This window comes from Ruditapes philippinarum, unplaced genomic scaffold (genome assembly GCF_026571515.1).
Source record: "Ruditapes philippinarum isolate M1 unplaced genomic scaffold, ASM2657151v2 ctg115_1_1_1_1, whole genome shotgun sequence".
In the NCBI taxonomy this organism is placed as follows: domain Eukaryota; kingdom Metazoa; phylum Mollusca; class Bivalvia; order Venerida; family Veneridae; genus Ruditapes; species Ruditapes philippinarum.
In genome coordinates this window covers 230,567-251,779 of record NW_026861567.1, presented here as the reverse complement: position 1 = coordinate 251,779, position 21,213 = coordinate 230,567, and the positions used below count along the sequence as shown (strand labels likewise).

General features: G+C 32.4%; 1 protein-coding gene across 1 annotated transcript; it reads right to left on the bottom strand.

The window, feature by feature from the left end:
- Nucleotides 1–12,029: 12,029 nt before the first annotated feature.
- On the bottom strand, nt 12,030–16,447 carry LOC132716202 (acetylcholine receptor subunit beta-like). The gene is made up of 3 exons (XM_060699412.1): nt 15,782–16,447; nt 14,009–14,106; nt 12,030–12,876 (listed from the first exon to the last, which is right to left on the bottom strand). Exons 1-3 carry the CDS (start codon nt 16,319–16,321, stop codon nt 12,138–12,140), a joined length of 1,377 nt encoding a protein of 458 aa, XP_060555395.1. The 5' UTR covers nt 16,322–16,447; the 3' UTR covers nt 12,030–12,137.
- Nucleotides 16,448–21,213: the final 4,766 nt, after the last annotated feature.

Sequence of the window (21,213 nt, the reverse complement as noted above, 5' to 3'; positions counted from 1 at the left end):
GAAATATAGAGTACTTTTAATTAATATAAAATCGTTTAATTATCGATATAGAACAGGTAAGTTATTGGTCTAAATTGTTTGTTATACTTTTTTACCCTTTCATTTTTTGGATCAATGACTTTGTTGTATTCTTCCGCGTAATTATAAATGCAGAAGGTTTTTTCGGGTACACAGATTTACTGTGCACATATTTATTTTCTTTGTGAAGACGTCTAGATAAACAATGCAGGGTTAACAAGCATTTCAATGGAACATTTTTCATATACTGTTTCTTTTATTTGGAAGGTAACTTTTATCTTATGTAAATTGTGAGATGCCTCAAGAAAGGAAATAAGAGAGGGTGAAAGAGACTGCAGATTATTATTATATTATATTATATTAAACTGTCTACGACACGGGGAAAGGCTTGGACTGCCGAAAAATAAATACAGACTCCTCCGTCAAAGAGCCCGAATATGGACAGTAATGCCGATAGCAATGAATTAGAGAAAAAGGCTCTCGTTGATAAACCTCGTGACTTAGCGGAAGCTGTAAAAACAAGTAAAAACAGCTGTAGTTATTGCTATTGCGTATACAGGTCACAGGTATACAGGTCACAGAACACGAATTGTATGTTCAATCTCTTGAGAAGTCATTGTCAACTGGTGCAGGAGTTTTGGATAATACTAGTTCTTATTCCAGTCATTTAGTGAAGGGGACCAGATTAAAGACGAAAGCCAATCCAGTGCTTTCTTTCAAGTCTTTTGCTTCATATACATCCGAGGCACCGGGGGCTGGTGGTCGTAGTGCTTCAGAAGCTGTTTTGTCATGACAACGTTCTTAAATAATCTGAGGATTCCAGAATTGATGATAGAGGCACTTCACAATTTAACCTTAACCCTCTTTGAGTTATGCCATAGATTAAAAACAAGGCTTTAAAACAATGGTAGGATACTACGTCATCGCGCACCTGCTGAATGCTCCCACTTGGACCATCTTTTCGTTGACTCAAAGGTAAAATACAATTTTATTATAAGAAAACGTAAGAGTATTAAAAAAGCATGTAGCGCACCAAAGAATGGCTATAGTACTTGAGATAACTGAAAAATAAGTTTATAGATTTATTGCCTGGTTTAGGCCTGAAAACGGGATAAGTGTTTTTCTCTGAATGCTCCCACTCGGACTTCTCCCGAAACATATATAAAAGCTAACAAAGCAATGTGCTTTCAAAATGTATAAATTTGGGTCCGAGTGGGAGCATCTCTGAAATCGAGTCCGAGTGGGAGCATTTTCCATTTTCATAAAAAAAACCTTTAAAAGACTGACTTTTGAATAGAAATATTTGAAACTAATAAAGAATAATGGGTATACATGACTCTGTTTATGTTCCGATACGTTAAAAATAATTTTAAAGAAGGTTTTCAACCTTATTTCATATATGTTTCGGGAGAAGTCCGAGTGGGAGCATTCAGAGAAAAACACTTATCCCGTTTTCAGGCCTAAACCATGCAATAAATCTATAAACTTTTTTTACAATTATCTCAAGTACTATAGCCATTCTTTGGTGCGCTACATGATTTTTTAATACTCTTACGTTTTCTTATAATAAAATTGTAGTTTACCTTCGAGTCGACGAAAAAATGGTCCAAGTGGGAGCATTTAGCAGGTGCGCGATGACGTAGTATCCTACCATTGTAAAAGAGCTTCAAAGATTGGGAGTTGTATTTGATTAATCTTCGGATTTTTCTGAAAGTTATGATGGTTGGAATTCAAAAAAGAAAACCATAAAGAACATAAACAGAAAAAAGAAATAGGGTATTTCTTCCAAGTCTTTTGATTCTGTGAAAATCAAACAAAAATATCTGCATTCAAAATTAAGATTAATTTTGTCAGTAAAAACATAACCTTTTATGATTTAGAAGTCTGTCTTTTCATTGCAGGAGAGTTAGAAATAATTTCTAAAATTTAAAACAATTAGTGCTCTAGAGAAAAAAGAATGAATTTCTTTTCTAAAAAAATAATGTACATGTTTATGAATTCTTCGTTTGATACTTCAGAAATCAAATCTTTTTATGCGAAAGTTTTAAGAGAGATAGCCCTTGGTTTAGGTAGCTTGTGTGATGATTTTACTTATATGGAATCAGCTGTTTTAGCCAAGCACAGGTTTCGAAGAAGAATCAGTCTGAATTACATGTTCAGTATTCTTCTTCAACTCAAATGAAGTTTCAAATCAAATCTGGGTGGAAATGATGATTATTAAATTTGGGTTTGTCCGAAATATCAGAGGAATAAATGCAATTTTAAATCATCACATGCCATTTACTGACAAACATGTTACAACAAGATTTGTCAAGCACATATGATGGAAAGAAGAACTTGATCATCCAGAGTGTTCGTCTGCTTGCCTTCACATGTCAGATTGACTGTTAAATTGACAAAGCTAAACAAAATATTTTTTTAAGGTAAAGAAATTGTCATTTATTCCTTCCTAGCTTTTGTTAGCTCACCTGAGCTTGCTCAGGGTGAGCTTTTAGGATCGATGAATGTCCGTCGTCCGTCGTCCGTCGTCCGTCGTCCGTCCGGCCGTCCACAATTGCTTGTGAACACTCTAGCGGTCGCATTTTTGCCTCAATCATCATCAAACTTGGTCAGGATGCTTATCTAGTTGAAAGCTCGGATGAGTTCGAATATGGGTCATCTCAGATGAAAAACTAGGTCACAAGAGCTAAAAATAGAAAAACCTTGTGAACACTCTAGAGGTCACATTTTTGACCCAATCTTCATCAAACTTGGTCAGGATGTTTGTCTAGGTGATAGCTCGGATGAGTTCGAACATGGGTCATCTCGGATGAAAAAGTAGGTCACAGGAGCTATAAATAGAAAAACCTTGTGAACACTCTAGTGGTCACATTTTTGAACCAATCATCATCAAACTTGGTCAGAATGCTTGTCTAGTCAATTGCTTGGATGAGTTCGAACATGGGTCATCTCTGATGAAAAACTAGGTCACAGGAGCTAAAAATAGAAAAACCTTGTGACCACTCTAGTGGTCACATTTTTGACCCAATCATCATCAAACTTTGTCAGGATGCTTGTTTAGATAATAGCTAGCATGAGTTCGAATATGGGTCATCTCGGATGAAAAACTAGGTCACCGGAGCTATAAATAGAAAAAACCTTGTTAACACTCTAGCGGTCACATTTTTGCATCAATCATCATCAAACTTGGTCAGGATGCTTATCTAGTTGATAGCTTGGATGAGTTCGAACATGGGTCATCTCGGATGAAAAAGTAGGTCACCGGAGCTAAAAATAGAAAAACCTTGTTAACACTTTAGCGGTCACATTTTTGCATCAATCATCATCAAACTTGATCAAGATGCTTGTCTAGGTAATAACTCGGATGAGTTCGAACATGGGTCATCTCGGATGAAAAACTAGGTCACAGGAGCTAAAAATAGAAAAACCTTGTTAACACTCTAGTGGTCACAATTTTGACTCAATTGTCATCAAACTTGGTCAGGAAACTTGTCTAGGTCATTGCTGGGAATAAATCGAACATGGGACATCTTGGATGAAAAACTAGGTCACAGGAGCTAAAAATAGAAAAATCTTGTTAACACTCTAGTGGCTACTGTTGTGATCCAAATATTCTGTTAATTGGTCTGAAAGTTTGTTTTGATGATTTCTAAGTCAAGATCGAACATGGGTCATCTTGGATGAAAAACTAGGTCACACCGCCCAAATATGGAAAAACCTTGTTAACATTCTAGTGGTCACATTTTCGACTCCATTATCATCAAACTTGGTCAGAATGCTTGTCTAGGTAATTGCTTGGATGAGTTCGAAATCGCATGTGAAACTAGGTCACCGGAGCTAAAAATAGAAAAACCTTGTTAACACTCTAGTTGCTACTGTTTTGATCCAAGTATCCTGGAAATTGGTCTGAAAGTTTGTTTTGATGATTTCTAGGTCAAGTTTGAATATGTGTCACCTGGGTAAAAAACTAGGTCGCACTGCTCAAATATGGATAATCCTTGTTAACACTGTAGTGGTCACATTTTTGACTCACCTGTCATGAGACTTGGTCAGAATGCTTGTCTAGGTAATTGTTTGGATGAGTTTGATAATTCAGGTGAGCGATCTAGGGCCATCATGGCCCTCTTGTTTGATTTCCAGTCATAAGGAAAATGATAAATTGTTTTCTTTCTTCAGTCATTCTTAAAATGTGACATTAACTCTGCGGTTAAAAATGATATGAATCAGGCTTCCTTTGACTAAGTTAAAACTCCTTCAGGTAAATAAAATTTCAGTGAATGACAGATTGATATTTACTGTATGAACAGGATGTTACATGGGCATAATTATTTGTTAGTTTGCGAATATTTGAGGTTTGGTTTTCCAATGGAATTGAATCTAGAGGGAAGACCTTATTTATTATCTTTACATTCATCTGATATCGAGAATCATTCAGGGGCTTATAACTTTCTCTTTTACATGGCCAATTCTTAAAAAAGAGGCTCTACATGAAGCTATAATTGGCCCGTTCAGCATTTGTCCGTTTTCTAATGGAATGCTTATTTCACCTTTCAACCTTAAATTCTGTACAAAATAAAATCCTGGTGAAAGCCGTATTCTTGTATTGAGTTTTCCTAAAAATGGTAATGCTGTTTATGATTATATTTCTAAGGACTTGTATTTAAGTGATCAAGTAAATTTAGCTTTTCTAAGAAATGACGATTTCGCCGCTTTTATTAAAGCCAAAGGTCCAGGAAGATTTATGTATAAATAAGATCTTACAAAAGCTAATAGACAGATAAGTAAATGTCCTTCAAGTTATTATCGTGTTTTTTTTCTTGGAATAGTCAAATATTTTTGATACAGTTCTTTCTGTGGATTTAAGAACTGCACGGCTCATATATGCCAACAGGTAAGTAATACCTTTGCTTTTATCATGATCAATTAAGGTTTTAGTACGTTAAATAATTTGGATGAACTTTGTGGACTGAATATAATGAAGATGATTTTTGCCTTTTCTCTTTTAAGAAGGCTGTTGTACCAAAGTGATATTGAGGAAGGTTTTGATAAAATTTGTCCTCCTTCAATTATATGGTTTTGAGGAGTTTTATTTAGTAGTCAGAGTGCAGAAAAGAGACTTGATTAGTGTTTGTTAATTAAAGATAATGCTTCTTTGAAGGATGTTTAGAAATTGTAGGGTAAGCTTAATTTTGTTGGTGCATGTGTCAAATCTAGCAGAATCTTTATCAATCCTATTTCAAATTATGCAAATGAATCCAATACTCATGTCACTCCACTAGAGGTTAAGAAAAAATTATAATGGTTGAGACCATTTCTTCCTTTATATATTGGCATTTCTTTAACCCTTTTTACCTCATATATACGCGAAACAACGCACTTTCGACCCCCTCCTTTTTTAGGCCTGAAATATTGAAAATGTCCTATTTGGGCCCCAAACACATGTTTTCGTTTGAGAAATGTTGCTAAAAAGTGAGCACTTTTTCGGTTCCGCCCCCATCCAAAAGATACATCAGGGGGTTGCCAGAAGGGGGACGTGCCCGCTTCTGTTTAGGGGGTTTGAAGGGGGCGGAGTCCCCCTCATCGCCAAGAAAAATTTGGACTTGTGATAGGCTAAAAATGACCCCAGGTCGATCATAATGTAACGTGTAACCAACGCTGAAAAGCCATAGACTCTTATCTCAATCCCTTGAGAAGTTGCAGCACTTTGAAATAAATTTTGATAGAAAAGATCAAGGCAAAATAGTGATTTTTGGCAATTTTGAAATGTCCCCTCGTTGCCATGGTAACAGGAAATTTAAGACTGAGCATGTCGTTACAAAGGCAATGGTCCAGTCAACATTTGTGCCAAGTTTGATTAGTATTGAAGCATTTTTCATAGTTTCATAGCAGTTTGAACTTGTAACAGGAGGCTTTTCAGTGAAAACGACCATTTTTCACAATATGCTCATGGGGGAAAGGGTTAATTGATTATGGTATTTGGTAACATGTTGATGAAATTTTCAGTTAAGATAATTGTTTTCACGGTGTTTTCTACATTTTATTCTGAATCAAGATTTCGGTATTACTTGATTGGAAATGTTGGCAGTAATTGCGGCTAGCCGTAATAGCTATTACGCTTTGGTGTGTGGATTTGAAGAAAAAGTAAAATGATACTCTCAGTGCAGTGTTTATATTGTTAAATACTGGGAAGTGAAAAAAAAATAATTTTCCAAGAATGTCTTTGTGAAATATGTTTTGTTGTTTTTTATATTTATTAATTTAAACTAAAAGGAATTCATAAAAGTGGTAGTTTCACTCGATTGTCCGATTGTTTATCTATGTGGCATTTGTATAGTTCGGAGTTTTATCAGCAAGTTCGGACATTTTTACATAGAGAAAGGATCTCAGGCATTCTGCAGTTTCTGCTTTTGCTGAAGATTCAAACAGTAATTTAATGATTTAATGTTTAATGGGAGAGAATCTTTATTGTTTATATTTCAAGTTTTGTTATTTGAATGCTTCTACTTGTACTCTGGGACTGTGTGGGACTTTTTTAATCTGTGATAGCGTAAGGGATATTATAGGGGGAGATAAAACTTTACCTTTAATTACAGGTTATAATTCTCTTCATATTAATTCATATTTGTTAAATTTGTCGTTAAAAGATATTAAGAGATTAATTCCATATCATTTTACTTTGGGTATTTTATTGCTTATTCATAAGGTTTTAGTTTTTTCAGTGAAGGAAAACACGGTTTATTGGTTGTCTCTTAGCTTTTTTTAAGCGGCTAGGAAATCAAATCTAGTTCCTTCTTCTTTTCAAAATTGTTTAAGGAAAATTTTAAATGCAAAACTATGCATCATTTAGATGATTTAATTCTTGTGCATTTTAACTGGACTAAAACAATTCAATTTCGGGAAGGACAACTCATTTGTCCATTATTAAGATTGCAAGATCAGATAATTTGTCTTGTTCAAGCTTATGAACGTTTGATAAATCTTAAATTAAATAGTGTAAGGATGCCTTGTGTTCGCTGTCTCAGCATTCTTACATTTCATATAACATGTTTTAAAAGAAATTTCGTGATAGGATTAGATTCAAAGGTCTTTTCCACATATACATTCAAAAGGGATTTCGCGACCCTTGCCATTAAAAGAGCACATTAAATTACATGGGGACTGGAAGTCAGATGCCTATATGTTGTATTAAGAGTTACATTGGTCAGATAAAGTTAAATTTTTGAAAAAGATGTTTATTACTGTCAACGATAAATGTGGTAATGAAATTTAGTGCATTTTTCTTTCTCTTTTCATTTTCAGATATCAGCGTCTACATTCTATCAGATTCCATTGCTAAGAATATTGAAGGGATACATGGAACAGATATCCAGGAATTAACTTGTGTAGATTAACTGCTAAAATTAATACATTAAATCTGTTACGAACATTCATGCGGTACTAATGATATTCAGTCTTATTCAGCTGATGTGATTGAAAGATTGTTTTGTAACTTTATTACCAGAATTAGGGAGGTGTCTTAAACATATTATATCATAGTATTCTGCCTTGACCTTGTAATTAGGTTAAAGTCAGGGTTTGCAAATGCTTTGTAAACAAAACAATGTCAGTTTGTTTCCTTTTTTGGGGTCTTTATAGGTTTGATCTCCCTAGGAGAGAATTATTTGCTGTTTGAGATAAAGGTTTACATCTTAATTCTCAGGGAGATGCTGTGCTCAGATCAATACAGTTTTCATGTTTTGAAAAGCAAAAGTGCTATATATCAAGGGATAGTTACTGATATAATTGTCTTACTTTTTGTATAATAATTTTTTGCTTTCATAGTTATTTTCTGTGGTTATTTTGCCCTCATAAAAAAAGTATTTATGTTTCATTGGTTTCAGTACTGTATAACAATATTCATGTTATCAGTATGGCGTGATTTCTGAAGAATACGTTTTCTTCTTAGAAATTTATAAACCTGTGCTTTAGGCTTGAAAGAGTGACTTTATTCGGGTTTTTATTTGTGTGTCTTTATTGAATATTTGTTAAATTTTCTTTGCTTTGTATATCCTGTATGTATTGTCTATTATTCATATGTGTTTAATTACTGTAAAGCAATATGTTGATTTTGATTGGCTTAAAGTTTATTTCAACGATTGGTTATATATTATTTGCCTTTTATCGTCTGGGATGGGCGTCATTTGACATCTGCTTATTTACTGTTGTACATACAATTGCCGATATTATTTGTCAAAATTTGTAACTGTTTAATTTCATTCTATCGATATGTCTGTCTTTTAGACTTTTGATTGTTTCAATACATATTTAATCATTTATGATGTGTATGTTAGTTGTTCGTATTCTAGTCTATACTTTGATAAAAATCTGCTTATCTTTTATTTTGTGTTTTCTGTGTATGAGACAATTTAAAGTACATTGCATTTTTGATTAATCTTAAATCTTTTATTTACCGAAATAAAATAGTTTTTTATTGGTTTAAAATTAATTGTCATACTTTTTGACCCTTTCATTTTCTGTGTCAATGAATTTTTTTGTATTCCTCCGCGTTATTATAAATTCAGTTTTTAGACACTTTTTGTTCGATACAGATTTTTTAACCCTTTCTTCCGTCCCAGATATTTCAAAATTATTAAAATAGTTATTATTATATTTTTCTCTCCATTTGTAATTTAATATTTCTTTACTTTTTTAAGGGCATTTTTTTATCTCTGTTCATTTACTGTTGTACACATTTATAATTTGTCAAAATTTATAACTGTTTAATCATGTTCTGTCGATCAATCTGTTTATGAGACTTTTCGTTTGTTCCGTTACCTATTTAGTCATTTATGTTGTGTATATTAATTATTAATTGTTCATACTCGCGTCTATGCTCTGATTAAAGTCTGCTTATCGTATTTTCCGTATTTTTCTGTGTACTAGAAACAAAAACAAAAATACTCTTGACGGAAATGTTTCAGGATCGCTTCTGTAACATTGTTAGTCCGCTGTAAATGACGATCGAAAGCTCTGATAATTAAATTTTCCGGAAGGCCCTGTAACATATTTAATTTTGTCATGTTGGGCGTTCTTTAAGGATTCCGATTTTCTCTATATTGATGCCACTTCAAGAATGCATTGATCTGTGTTGTATAACCATCACTTCCAAATCATCATAGCAACAATTCTATTTGATTTCAAAGATATAGAGGATATTTGTTTAGTTCAGTGTAAGATCGGAATTTATTTCACCGAGTGAGCACCAAAAGGTATATTTGAAATATGAACTTTTGGTGTTCACAAGGTGAAATATATTTTCTTTTTATTATATGCAAAGAAACGTTTTAAAAAGACAATAAACCTAATACTGAATGTAAAGTGCGCCAAATAATAATACAGCGTGACGTCATTTACGACGTCACGTCATTAAGTTGGTACCCAGTACTGTGCACGCTGGTATTTCACTGAAACAATTTAAGGGGCTTAAATTCAAAACAGTGAAATTATCAAAGTGGTAATTTCACTGTTTCAAACAGTGAAATTACCAGTTTTATATCACTGATATATTTCTATAAACCACCGAAAAGCATATAATAAATGATGATATACATAAATTGGATAAGATTTGTTTGAATACATTGTTTTTTTTTAAACATGCATAATAGAACATCTGCGTAATATAGACAGACTGCCTTCTTCTAACATAATCTCAATATGGAATTAAACACTATTTTGAGATTACAAAAAAATGTACAATAATCATTTACATAACATATAAAATTAAAAAGTAAAATTAGTTGTCGCTAGCAGACTAAAAGTAAGTAAACAAATTTCGCGGAAAGAATGTTATCATTTTTTTTAAGAAAATGGTACAAAAGTAAATCATACCTTGCTAAATTCAATTTGTGGGTACCATATATCATTTAGCCTCACACGGAAGTAATTTGTCTTTCCGTAATTGTTAGGATCCCATTTAAGGACTTCATCAAATCATGTGATGATAAAGTATCCCATTATGACAATACTTTGTCCAGCTGTGTCAAAATCGACGATAGAATTAAGCGTAAATGAAGTGTTGACCTCTACAGTAGAAGATTGGTTGAGCCGAGGTCTAATTCTTATATCATAATCATCAAATAAATCCCGTAACAGTTCTTTGTACATTGTTATTGATGCGGAAGAATGACTTATTGAAGTTGGAAATTGCGCAATATATGAATGCAATTCGAACTGAATAATTAATACAATAAGTAACACTTTTATTTTTGCCATCATTTTAATTCTAAATTCTTTTTTGTCGAATATGTGTACGATCACAACGTATGATAGCTGACAATTAAATTCATATTAACATTTGAAAATGCTTAATAGCTATAAATCATCGAACATTTTATCTATTCCCTGTAGGGAAAATTTAAAAGCGATATTGTCTTTCATTTGTCACACTGCATAAATGAGCTACTTTTATCTTATTGTAAAATATTTGCCATGTTCTTTCAGACTTCCCTTTTGAGCAAATATTACAGACTGTCAGTTTTATATTAAACAATGCTGACATTTTAGCTTTTAATAGAGACTTTGATTTGACTGTACATTTGAATTGCTAAATCAATCCAACAAACAGTTTTTAACTACCTATTATAAGTGATTTGCCGTCTAGAGCACAGGTCAATCAATTTTCTTTAACCATTTTCACGCTAAATATCTAAAATGGACTTGTTCGTCTTTCTATCTGGTCAGATTGTTCATTTTCTTCGGGAAAATATAATTACTGACTGAAGAGCCGTGTCGGCTAATTTTGTTCTGCACTGTACTGGTTGCATAAGTAGAATGAGTTGCTGCCAGCAGGGTTGATGTTAAAACATTGGCCAGGTTTGCTTAAATAATTGGACATTGTTCCATCTTATTTGGCCTGTGCCATATTAATGTATGTAGACTTGTCTTTATTTTGTGGAAAAAAATTGCCATTTTCCGTATAGAAATATTAAAGAACTTTCCACACTAATTTTCATTAATTCCAAATTATAGTTATTTTCTTTAGTTAGTACCTAATTCATTTGTACTTTTATTGATATTTTAACTCATCAAGGACTATTCAAGTTTTCGTGGACATTATCACATAAATCTTGAGGCATAAAACGTAAAAGAATGATACATCTCTTGATCTCATTATTATTTGCAAATTGGAAAATGCCAAACGACATACAGCAAAATACATCTTATTTTATTATATTTCTTTTTTTTTTCACTAAACTTTAAGTGACATGTTTATGAATAATGTACGAAATTCATTGCAATTAGATATGATTTATTTGATTCGAACCATAATTGAAATTACGAAAAAGAAACAACAAAAACCAAAAACAAACACATAAAAGGCAACAAAAAATTAAACAAACAGAAATAGAAATAAAAAAAAACAAAAACAAAAACAGACGCCGGTTCGATATTAGGTGGGGCTTCTCCGTGAAAAACAACCTTAGACATTGAGTCTATGGATCATTGTTCTTTAACCTCGGCTGATTTAGAAATCATGTGAAATCTGTAGTCGGTCGCTTGAGAAATTTGTCATTTAATATACTTTTATGTTTAATGTCGATTGAAAATTAATAGCAGGTTAGGCAGATCGATCACTTAGCTGCTAAAGGAGTGTACACCGAGACGAAATGTCACCATCTAATTTGTAAAAGATCGGCGTAAAAACAGAAACGCAAACAAACATACAAGTACACGAATACATGAAAAATAAAGCTTTACAAAACAAGTACAAATGACAAAAATAAAACAATGATTATTAGACAACGGTATACAGCTACGTAACTGTTATGAAAAAAATGTATTCGGTAACATAAAACTTTAAAAAAGGTAGGTAGCATTCAAATATTTGAGATGGTTATGTATTATGTTTAATTAACAAACTTGTTTGCAATTCAGAGAAGAAATTTATGAACGCTTAGAAAATTGTATGTACTTGAGTACCATGCTGTAAACAAAATGATATCTGAATATGTATTCGATCTTATCAACGTTTTGAATTTTTGAAGAAAAAAAACTTTTGTTAATAGGTATTAAATTAAGCCTGTTGTATTTCAACTCTACATAACGTTCAATTTTGAAATAGTTGTTCCTTCATATATATATCAATTTCCTTGGATAACAAAAGTCCACACTACCAAACTAACAATGAAGACAAAAATTCCACTGGAAATGGTAGCTAAGACATCTGTACGTCCCATGACATCTGTCCAAGTGTCAATCTTTTTATCCAAACAAATCTTGTTTGAGTTGTCTTCTGTGTTATTCTCTGATGTAATCCTTTCTGCCGCCGATGTCTTAAATCGAAATCGCCAACATAAAACAAATGGATGCGTACCGATTGTGGAATATATCTTATATTCAATGATGACGTAGATGACAGTGAAAACACTAAGCATCAAGAGAATGGCTAGGTATAGAACGTAGAACGATACTTGTAACGAGTTATGAGGTAAACTGTCTCTTGTGATTGTAATAAAAAATCCGTAAGCTAGGAACAGAGTAATTGCGAGACTTCCCTTTTCACCGGATTCTATTGGTACGAGAAATGTAAAGACATTCAAAAGCGCTAAAGTAAATAAGGGGAGAATCATCGTGTACACAGTAAATTCTGCCCTTCTCTTGACTTTTATGTAGTTGTATACAAAACTTGTGTTAAAAAGTTCCATGGTCTTTGAAGATACCTCGAGAAGATACCATTCTGAATTTTCCATAAACTCGCCGACTTTGACTTCATGGCCACTGAAGTTGACAGAGGTAACATCCTCATCGGAAACGTACAATATAAGCTCACATGTTTGTGTATCGAATGGATAGTATCTTACTGAAACTTTACACATAAACCTAAAGAGAGAAACAAATAGCGAATTTAATGATAATAATAAAAACCGTTAAAAAAGAGATAATGATAATTCTTTTATGATTTTGTCTATCGTTTTAAGAGTCTAAAATGTTTAACTGAGCAGCATTGCCGAGAATTTTTAGAATATAGAATGTGATTTTACTTAATAAAAGGTCTTTAACGGAAAATCTACTGGAACCGAATGTAGCCAGTATCAACATTATAGATCCAGGCTAGTCTACACATCTGTGCACGTTAAACCAGGCCCTATACTGATGGCGTACCTACTCCAAATTTTCATCTTGATAGCCCAAACTTTTATAATGAATAGGCCCTCCAACAAATCAACTGGTATTGACAGGTTATTGAAGGTCTTGAAACAAACGATTATATATTGTTCGATCTAAAAAAAAACAATTTCATAGCTTATAGCTTATTAACATTTCGAAGAAAATTTGATCACAGGGCCATCGATAGCTTCATGAAACTCATCTGGAAGTATATTATCTTTACAATATACTCGTATGATTGACATTATTTTCTTGCATATCAGACAAGATCTACTGCTCACACTGATTCTAGAAAAAGCATGTCTTACACAACCCGTATAAGGCAAGTTGCGTGCTTAAAATGACGTCATTTCCGCGCGCATTTTCTAAATGAATTTCTTTCTTTAAATGAAGTGATTTTGCAGTGTTATAAGTGAAATTGTAAATTCATAAGCTACTTTAAGGAAAACGTTCGACATGAAAATATTAGTTTTCGGAATTCCTTTTCGAACTATTATTAATATATGCTAAAAGACGGACTGTCGTCACAAACGGGTATATCTAGTTCTCAAGTAACTGTTCAACGGAAACACGACAGAGCCTCGTTACCGTTGTTAACAGTTATCCTCGAGCTATAGATATTCTGGTCTGAACCGGTAGGAGGTGTAAAAACCATATAGTCTAGCTGCCCATTGGATAAAATTCAAATAATATTTATAGACATCATAATTTTTTATACATGAATACACGTGAATTTACATTGTGTAAAGATATGGTTATATTGTTGTTTTATAAATACTGTTCTTGCATAAGACATTAATTGTAATTTCACAAGATATAATGATTTTAAGCATAATTTATATACTTGTAGATTCCATCTGGAGCCCAGGTTACGGTACCATCTGCAGTAACAGTCACACGGTCTTTATCAACTTTACCGATGCTCTCACTTCCAGAATATGTCTATAAATAATAACAAAATAAAAAACTATTCACTATAATTTTCTTTGTCATATTGGCTACACTGCTATTACTTTGAAATTTATTTGTTGTGTTGTGCTTGCCTTTCTTTATTTCAATATGATCGTTTTATAATGTTTTTAAAAGGATTTTTTTTTATTTTCAGATAAAAATTCGTTCATTTCGCGTTAATCCCTTTATCTTAGCTTAACAGGCTGTAAACAGTAATTTTGTTTACCATTTTTTTAATTATTCGTTCGTATGAGTCGATGGGTTAATGTTTATTTAAGTCATTAAGTCATGCTGAATTCTTACAACTGTATACAAAGGTTTTTCTTAGTGGTCATTGATTCTTTGCAACGGAAATCTTATAATATAAACGTGAACCGCTTAAGCCTTAAAAACGAATAGCCAAAGAATCAGTATGCAAAATCCATGTCCTTGCATTGCGTTGTCTTAACGTTTTGCATTGTCTTATCGTCTGTTCATAACGCGACGAGATAATGGGTTAAAGCGTCTTGATGAAATGCATTGTTGTCTAAACGGAAAGATGCCCAAAGCATCGAGGCATTGCACTGAATAGACAACAGGATATAAAGGAGATGCGAGATGATGCGCTGAAGCGACAATATCTCACAATACTTACCTACATGCCGAAATGACAAAATTATAAACCGCAGGGAAAAAAAAGTGTCAAAACGATAGAAATGTGACACTACAAGACGATACACTGAAGCGATAAGACGATGCCACAACATGACGCTACGCAGCTCAGAAACGACGTAATACAAACGTGATGAGATGCGTTTGGACGATGCGTTTGGACGATGCGTTTAAGGGACAAGGCGATGCGCTGAAGAAAACAACAAGGCAATGAATCGATGCAATAGAGTAATGCGAGGGCATGATTTTCATTGTACCTTAGCTTCGGCGTATCGTGTTCCTTCTTCAATAAGGCATATCGTTTTCTCGTTCTAAATATGTTTTACGTCGCAAATTTGAAGAAAATATTACCGCAACGTAGCTCCATAATTTTCACGTCAATTTTAATTTTATTTTGTTAATTACAGGTAAATAAATCTAAGTTGCTTTACGGAAATGAAATGGTGAGACCCTACTATAAATATACCATTCGCCAATTGCATAAATTGTTATGTTGTTTATTAAAATTCCGGATTTATGACAATGTTATGATAGACGTTATTTTGCATGTACATGTATGAAAAATCCTGACCAGTACATTCGTTAAACCCATGTGTTTAATATTTAATCAGTTGGTTTACACATATTTATTTAACCTCGATTGCGACTTATATTAATCACTTTTGAGTCTGCTTCCTGGAACCAACTAGTATTGGTGTCATATGAAGAAACATAGTCGTGATCCGAGTAGGTATCAAATCCATGATCTCTGGGTTGATAGGCAGACACTTTAACCACTAGGCCACCGCGCCTCTTAATCACTTAAGTAGATAGATGTAGTACGTTTAAATCAACTATTGACTACTTTTATATGAAAACGGATTTGATTCTGTTGTTGTTTTTCGAAAAATCGTTACACCTTAAAAATTGTATTTTTCTACTTAAGGCTCATTAAAAACTTTCTCTTTACAATAAGATAAAATACATGTAAATATAAAAATAAATGTGTCCTTTCAGATAAAAAGTAAATACGTACCAATCCAATTACCAAAGGCGGGAACCAAATCTTACTTAATGGCAATTTCATATTAGTTGTGCCACCATACAAAGTCGGGTTCCACTTTATGACGTCATCTATCCAAGTAATATAGAAATATCCCATGACGCCAAACCGCTGTCCAGTTGTGTCAAACTCAACAACTGAAGCTAGCCTTAATGACACGTTTACCTCTACACTCTTCGACTGATCAAGTCTAGGTCTTATCGTTACATCATACCCAGATAAAAGATCCGAATGTAACTTTTTAAGATTAACCAAAGATACTCCTTCGTTCACTTTATCCGAAATTAAGCCTAAACCAAGATGTTCCTCCGATGATTCTGTAGTATTTGAGCTATTTTTCAACATTTCTTCATTCGCAGTTAACGCTAACGAAGTAGCCCGTTGTGACGTTGACGTTGCAGGTTGTGTAGTCGGCCCATCTTGTGAATCTACTGATATTGAAACACTTCTCTTGATGTTAAAAAAGCATATGACCATAATCCCCAGAATATAATGAAAACATTTAATATCCATCAGGATGCTATTAAGTACCTTATGATATTAATAGATTTATATAAATTTTTTTTTGCCTGATTCTGTTTGAATGTCTAGTGTGAAGTTAAGAATATTTATTCATAAAAACACTTCTGAAAGCTGAATACAAAGTATTATTGATTGTTAATTATACTGAACAATAATTTGATAATTAAAGTATTGACCGTAAATATTCGGCCATTAAATCACGTTTTATCGGGTTTTCGAGCTATATTATTTCCAATGTACACAAAGACAATATTGATTTTTAGCCGATGCTTTCATATCTGACTCAATAAATACAATTATAGCCCCAATTATAGTTCTATTAATATTTTTGTTTTGTTTTATTTTTTGTTGCAATGTTATTTCCCTGAAGGGTTGATTTTTTATGGCTTGTAATAGTATTGTTATTTCATTGTGAGTTTTGTGTCAGCCAGGTAAAACATTGATGGAATTGATAAAAGTGTTCTACTACCTTTGTGAGTCTCTCTGGGCATGTTTTATATAATTATAGTCATATAATATAGATTTGTTCTGTAAAAATAATGAAGAGCAAATGACAGATAATTGTCGCAAGCCAGGTTAGATTTTCCAGTCTGATGCACAAGCTCAAATGTATTTTTACAGAGTACATAAATAGAGTCATTAGTATCTTATTCAACATTTGCGTCATTTTGCGCCTAGGGACCCGGCACAGTGTTGGGATAGTGTAAAAAAGTAATTCTAGAAAAAAATATAGTTTATATATAATATGAAGACATAGGGGTTGAACTCGCCAAATCGGCAGAATACCACTAGCCAAGTTTAAGTCAAAATTGCAAAGTCATTTTTACGAAAATTATATTAAAGGAACTCCACTGAGGTTCATAAGCCTAAAACCATAAAATTTTAATTTCTCACATAGATCAACTGGTGCACCTAAAACGGAAATATATACAAAAGATAATTAAGATATATACCTCGAAATACACTGAAAATCGTATGTTTGTGTTATTCTCAGTCCGATTTGAGTGAAAAGCGTTTAAACGCTTTGCAATTTTAGGTCATTTTGACAATTAAAACAATTATTCTGGAAAAACGAACCGAGCTAATGATCTGAAATTTTGCACATAAATTGTTGGTATAGACCTACATCAGATAGAGTAATAATCTCAAAAAATATTTCCAATCCCGTCATGTCAAAAAACCTCAGTGGAGTCCCTTTAAGTTATATATCAATTTGCTGCTAAATGACATCACTTGACTTGACAATAACATTATTGTTTTCACTTAAATCGTTTCTGAACAGCAAACCAATATTTTGGATGGAACATCGTTTTTTTTTTTTTTTTTTTCGTTTTATTCAGAAAATGAAATGTAGTTGTCAAGAAATAAATTCATGACTTACGGATGAATACGTAATTATTGGAAAACCGGCCACGCCTATAATAATTTTGGTTCCCGTTTCAAAATGCAACGTCATAAATAGCTAAGATCGGAACCAACGTCAAAAATAGTCCGACACTTCCATATATTTTACCGTATTTGTCACTAACTTAATACGGAAATTTCTATCCGTTGAAGCGTATTTGCGCTTCAAGATTTGCGTTTATTTAGGGGAGAAAATGAATAGGTAGATAATAAATACATGTATTGAAAGTTGTGGTAGAATGTAGTTTGAGTAATATGCCTGCAAGAATCAGTCACCTTTTTACATTCAATAACATTGATCAGGGAACGAATTGACATAATTTTATATTGGAAGTATTGAAGTCTTCCTTTCAATGTTTGTCTATCTAACAAATTGCATTTTTGCGCTGATGAACAGATAGTAATCTTTTAAATCTCTCTTTTACATTTAAATAGTATGTAAATGTTTCCTGTTTGTTTCTAAATATTTTATTTATTTTTGCTACTTAAAAAACATTTTCAGTTTGAAATTATCATGTAAATTTTTGTATATATTTCTTTTTTGGTCCATGCCAATCATATAGATACACGTCAACATTGATATTTTTATGACATTTACATGTATATTGTTCTGCATCAGGACATGACATTTGAGACCTTTAGAGGGCCTTCAAGCAAAAAGGGGCTTTATGTGAAATAAAAACATAATAATTGTATTCTCGGGGTAAAATGTGCACTGGATATATTAACAAGTTTATGCCATAACTTGATTATGAATAAGTAATAATGCTGGGTAAGTAGGAACATGTTTGTTGTATGTAGAAAAAAAATACAATTACACATTATCTGTTTATTTCATAATTACAATACGGTATCCTATATCCTATGACTCTATCACTCACTTAGTTTTTCCTTCAACAGCCATTGTTTTAACCACTTTCAATCTTTTTTATTTGTTAGGATCTTTTTTCCCTTTCTTTTTTTTTGGAAGGTTGGGGGGAGCGTGCGTGCGTGCGATCGCGCCCTCGTGTGTGTATTTTGTCATTTTTCCTACTTTCGTCACACCCTTTCAAAATGCCCTATTGAAACTTTTGAAACAGTCGCCCTGTATAATATTAATAAAAAATCAATACAAAAAATAGACTTATTCTACCATCGGCCTTATTAACTTTCTTCTTTCATGATATTGATTTTTTCAATTGTACAATGAATTCAATAGTGCCAAACAAGCAACAATCAAATAACAACAACAAACACATGAAAACATTGAAAATATGCAGCATTTCCCAACAAAATTCATCACAAATAGACACATGAAAGCACAGCATTCAAAATAAACATCGACGTGAACGATACCAAAGATTTGTTTAAAGCCTATACTGTATTTCATAAGCCTTATTTTTCAATAATATCTGATACAGTATAATGGCTAAAACTGTTATTCATTGTACGCAATATAATATATGATATATAATTACAGCATAAGAATATGTTTATCTGCAATATTACAAGATTGTTTACATTAACTTTGGAGAATGTCTATAACAATGACTCGTTCAGGTTAGTATTACTAAATCAAAAATATATGAACTGAAATAACTGAAAAATTATACAGGGTAGAGTTATCATTCTTGTGCACTGCAAACCTCCTGAGTGAGATCTATCCACCTATGAAATTCATGTTGATATCTCAAAGGCTTTTTGAGTTATGCTTTGGATAAGAAAATACTACATGCATTCCTTTATACAAATAAGTTGTCTGGTTTATAATGTGAGAAATGTTAAATATGTTAAATATGAGATAATTTCTCTCAAGTAGATCTGAGTTTTCAATATACATGTATTTATCGATTTGGACTTTCAGACGACCTTTGAGTTTTACAGATGTAGTGTCTTCACCAGATATGTAGATAATAAGCATGCATGTTTGATAATAATCATGCGTATTTGCGTTTCGAAGTGGTTATCCTCATACCCAACACTGAAGAAATAAAATTCAGAACATTTTGAGGAAAATCCTTTTAACTATACACAGTATGACTCTTTCAACACAGCTTCAAATGTCTTTAAAATGAATGACCTTTTCAAAAATATTTTCGAAATGTACTTTAGTGAAAACCAAAACAGCTTCCGGATTTGAAATAAGATATCCGGAGTTATCATATACACCATAAAAGAGTTATCATATTTATCAAAAGTTCCTCTTCAAATGCTTTTTGCGTAATTGATCAGTCATGCAACATCTTGATAGGAATACATGTAATATAATAATGTCCTTTACATTTAAAAATGCTCATAATAAGTATAATGTGGAACATCATTGGAAATTCTGTTGCAGCACACATTAAAAATTCAGTCCATGTTAATAAACAAAATATTGCATTAAACGTATATTTATAAACTTGAAGCTACCACCAGGAACCAAGGTTACGATGCCACCAGCGGTTGTAACACCACAGTCAATATCAACTTTACCAATGCTTTCACTTTCTTTCACCATATGTCTGAAATTAGGACTTTAATCTAATTTAGTTTTTTTACAATTTAATCATTTTTTAATTTTATCTAAGCATGGTCGCTTAATATTGCAAGAACAGTTCTGTTTCTTTTTAAAGTAACTTTGATATTTTATTCTCGACTTCGACAAATGTGCTTTTGAAGCTTTGAAAAAAAAGTGACAACTTATGCGTACGTATGAATAAATTATTTAAAAGTTAGAAGACATAAAGAACCATGAAAATTCATATAAATGTCTCTTTATGAACAAAATGCATTTTCGATTGTATTGAATTGTTCAAAGTTTGTTTTTAAAGGATATAACATATTTGTTTTTAAATCGGCCTTAAGCTTTTCTAAAGGTTAATCATGATTATTTTTATAAACTGTTTCATATAATTGACAAATTAAAAGAATTAAGATATAAGATGAAATTTGCTGTCGATAAAATACATTAACAGTCAGGAAGCCCCTCGATAATTTTTATCTATCGGTCCGCTTTCTATATGTAAATTATAATCTTTTCATCGTTTTCCGATAATTTAAAAATAATGTAAACTTATGAAGTAATGATTTAATATATATAATATTGATAATGAAACCTAATTATTACAATTATATTCTCATTGGAAAAAATCTTTATGCATCATGCAATAACTTTTGAGTTTTCAGGAATAAAAACAATTTTCATGAAAAACTTGTTTGTGAATCTTTACCGGAAAAGGTTTACTAAATATTTATTCATTATTTCTTTCTTTCGGTCATAAAACTAAATCATAAGCTTTTTTAAAAGTAAGCATTCGTCTTATAGCTGACGGGACAAATGGAGAACATTATCTTCTTGGATCTATTTATCCAGGGTCTTAGTGACCTCATTCCGGTATTATCACCCTTGTTATTGAATGCAATGTTTTATTTTTAATGTTTCTTGTTCGAATTAGTTTTGATTGCGCTTTAAAAAATATGTGCATGTATGTTAATGAAAAAAACAATGTTGATTTACT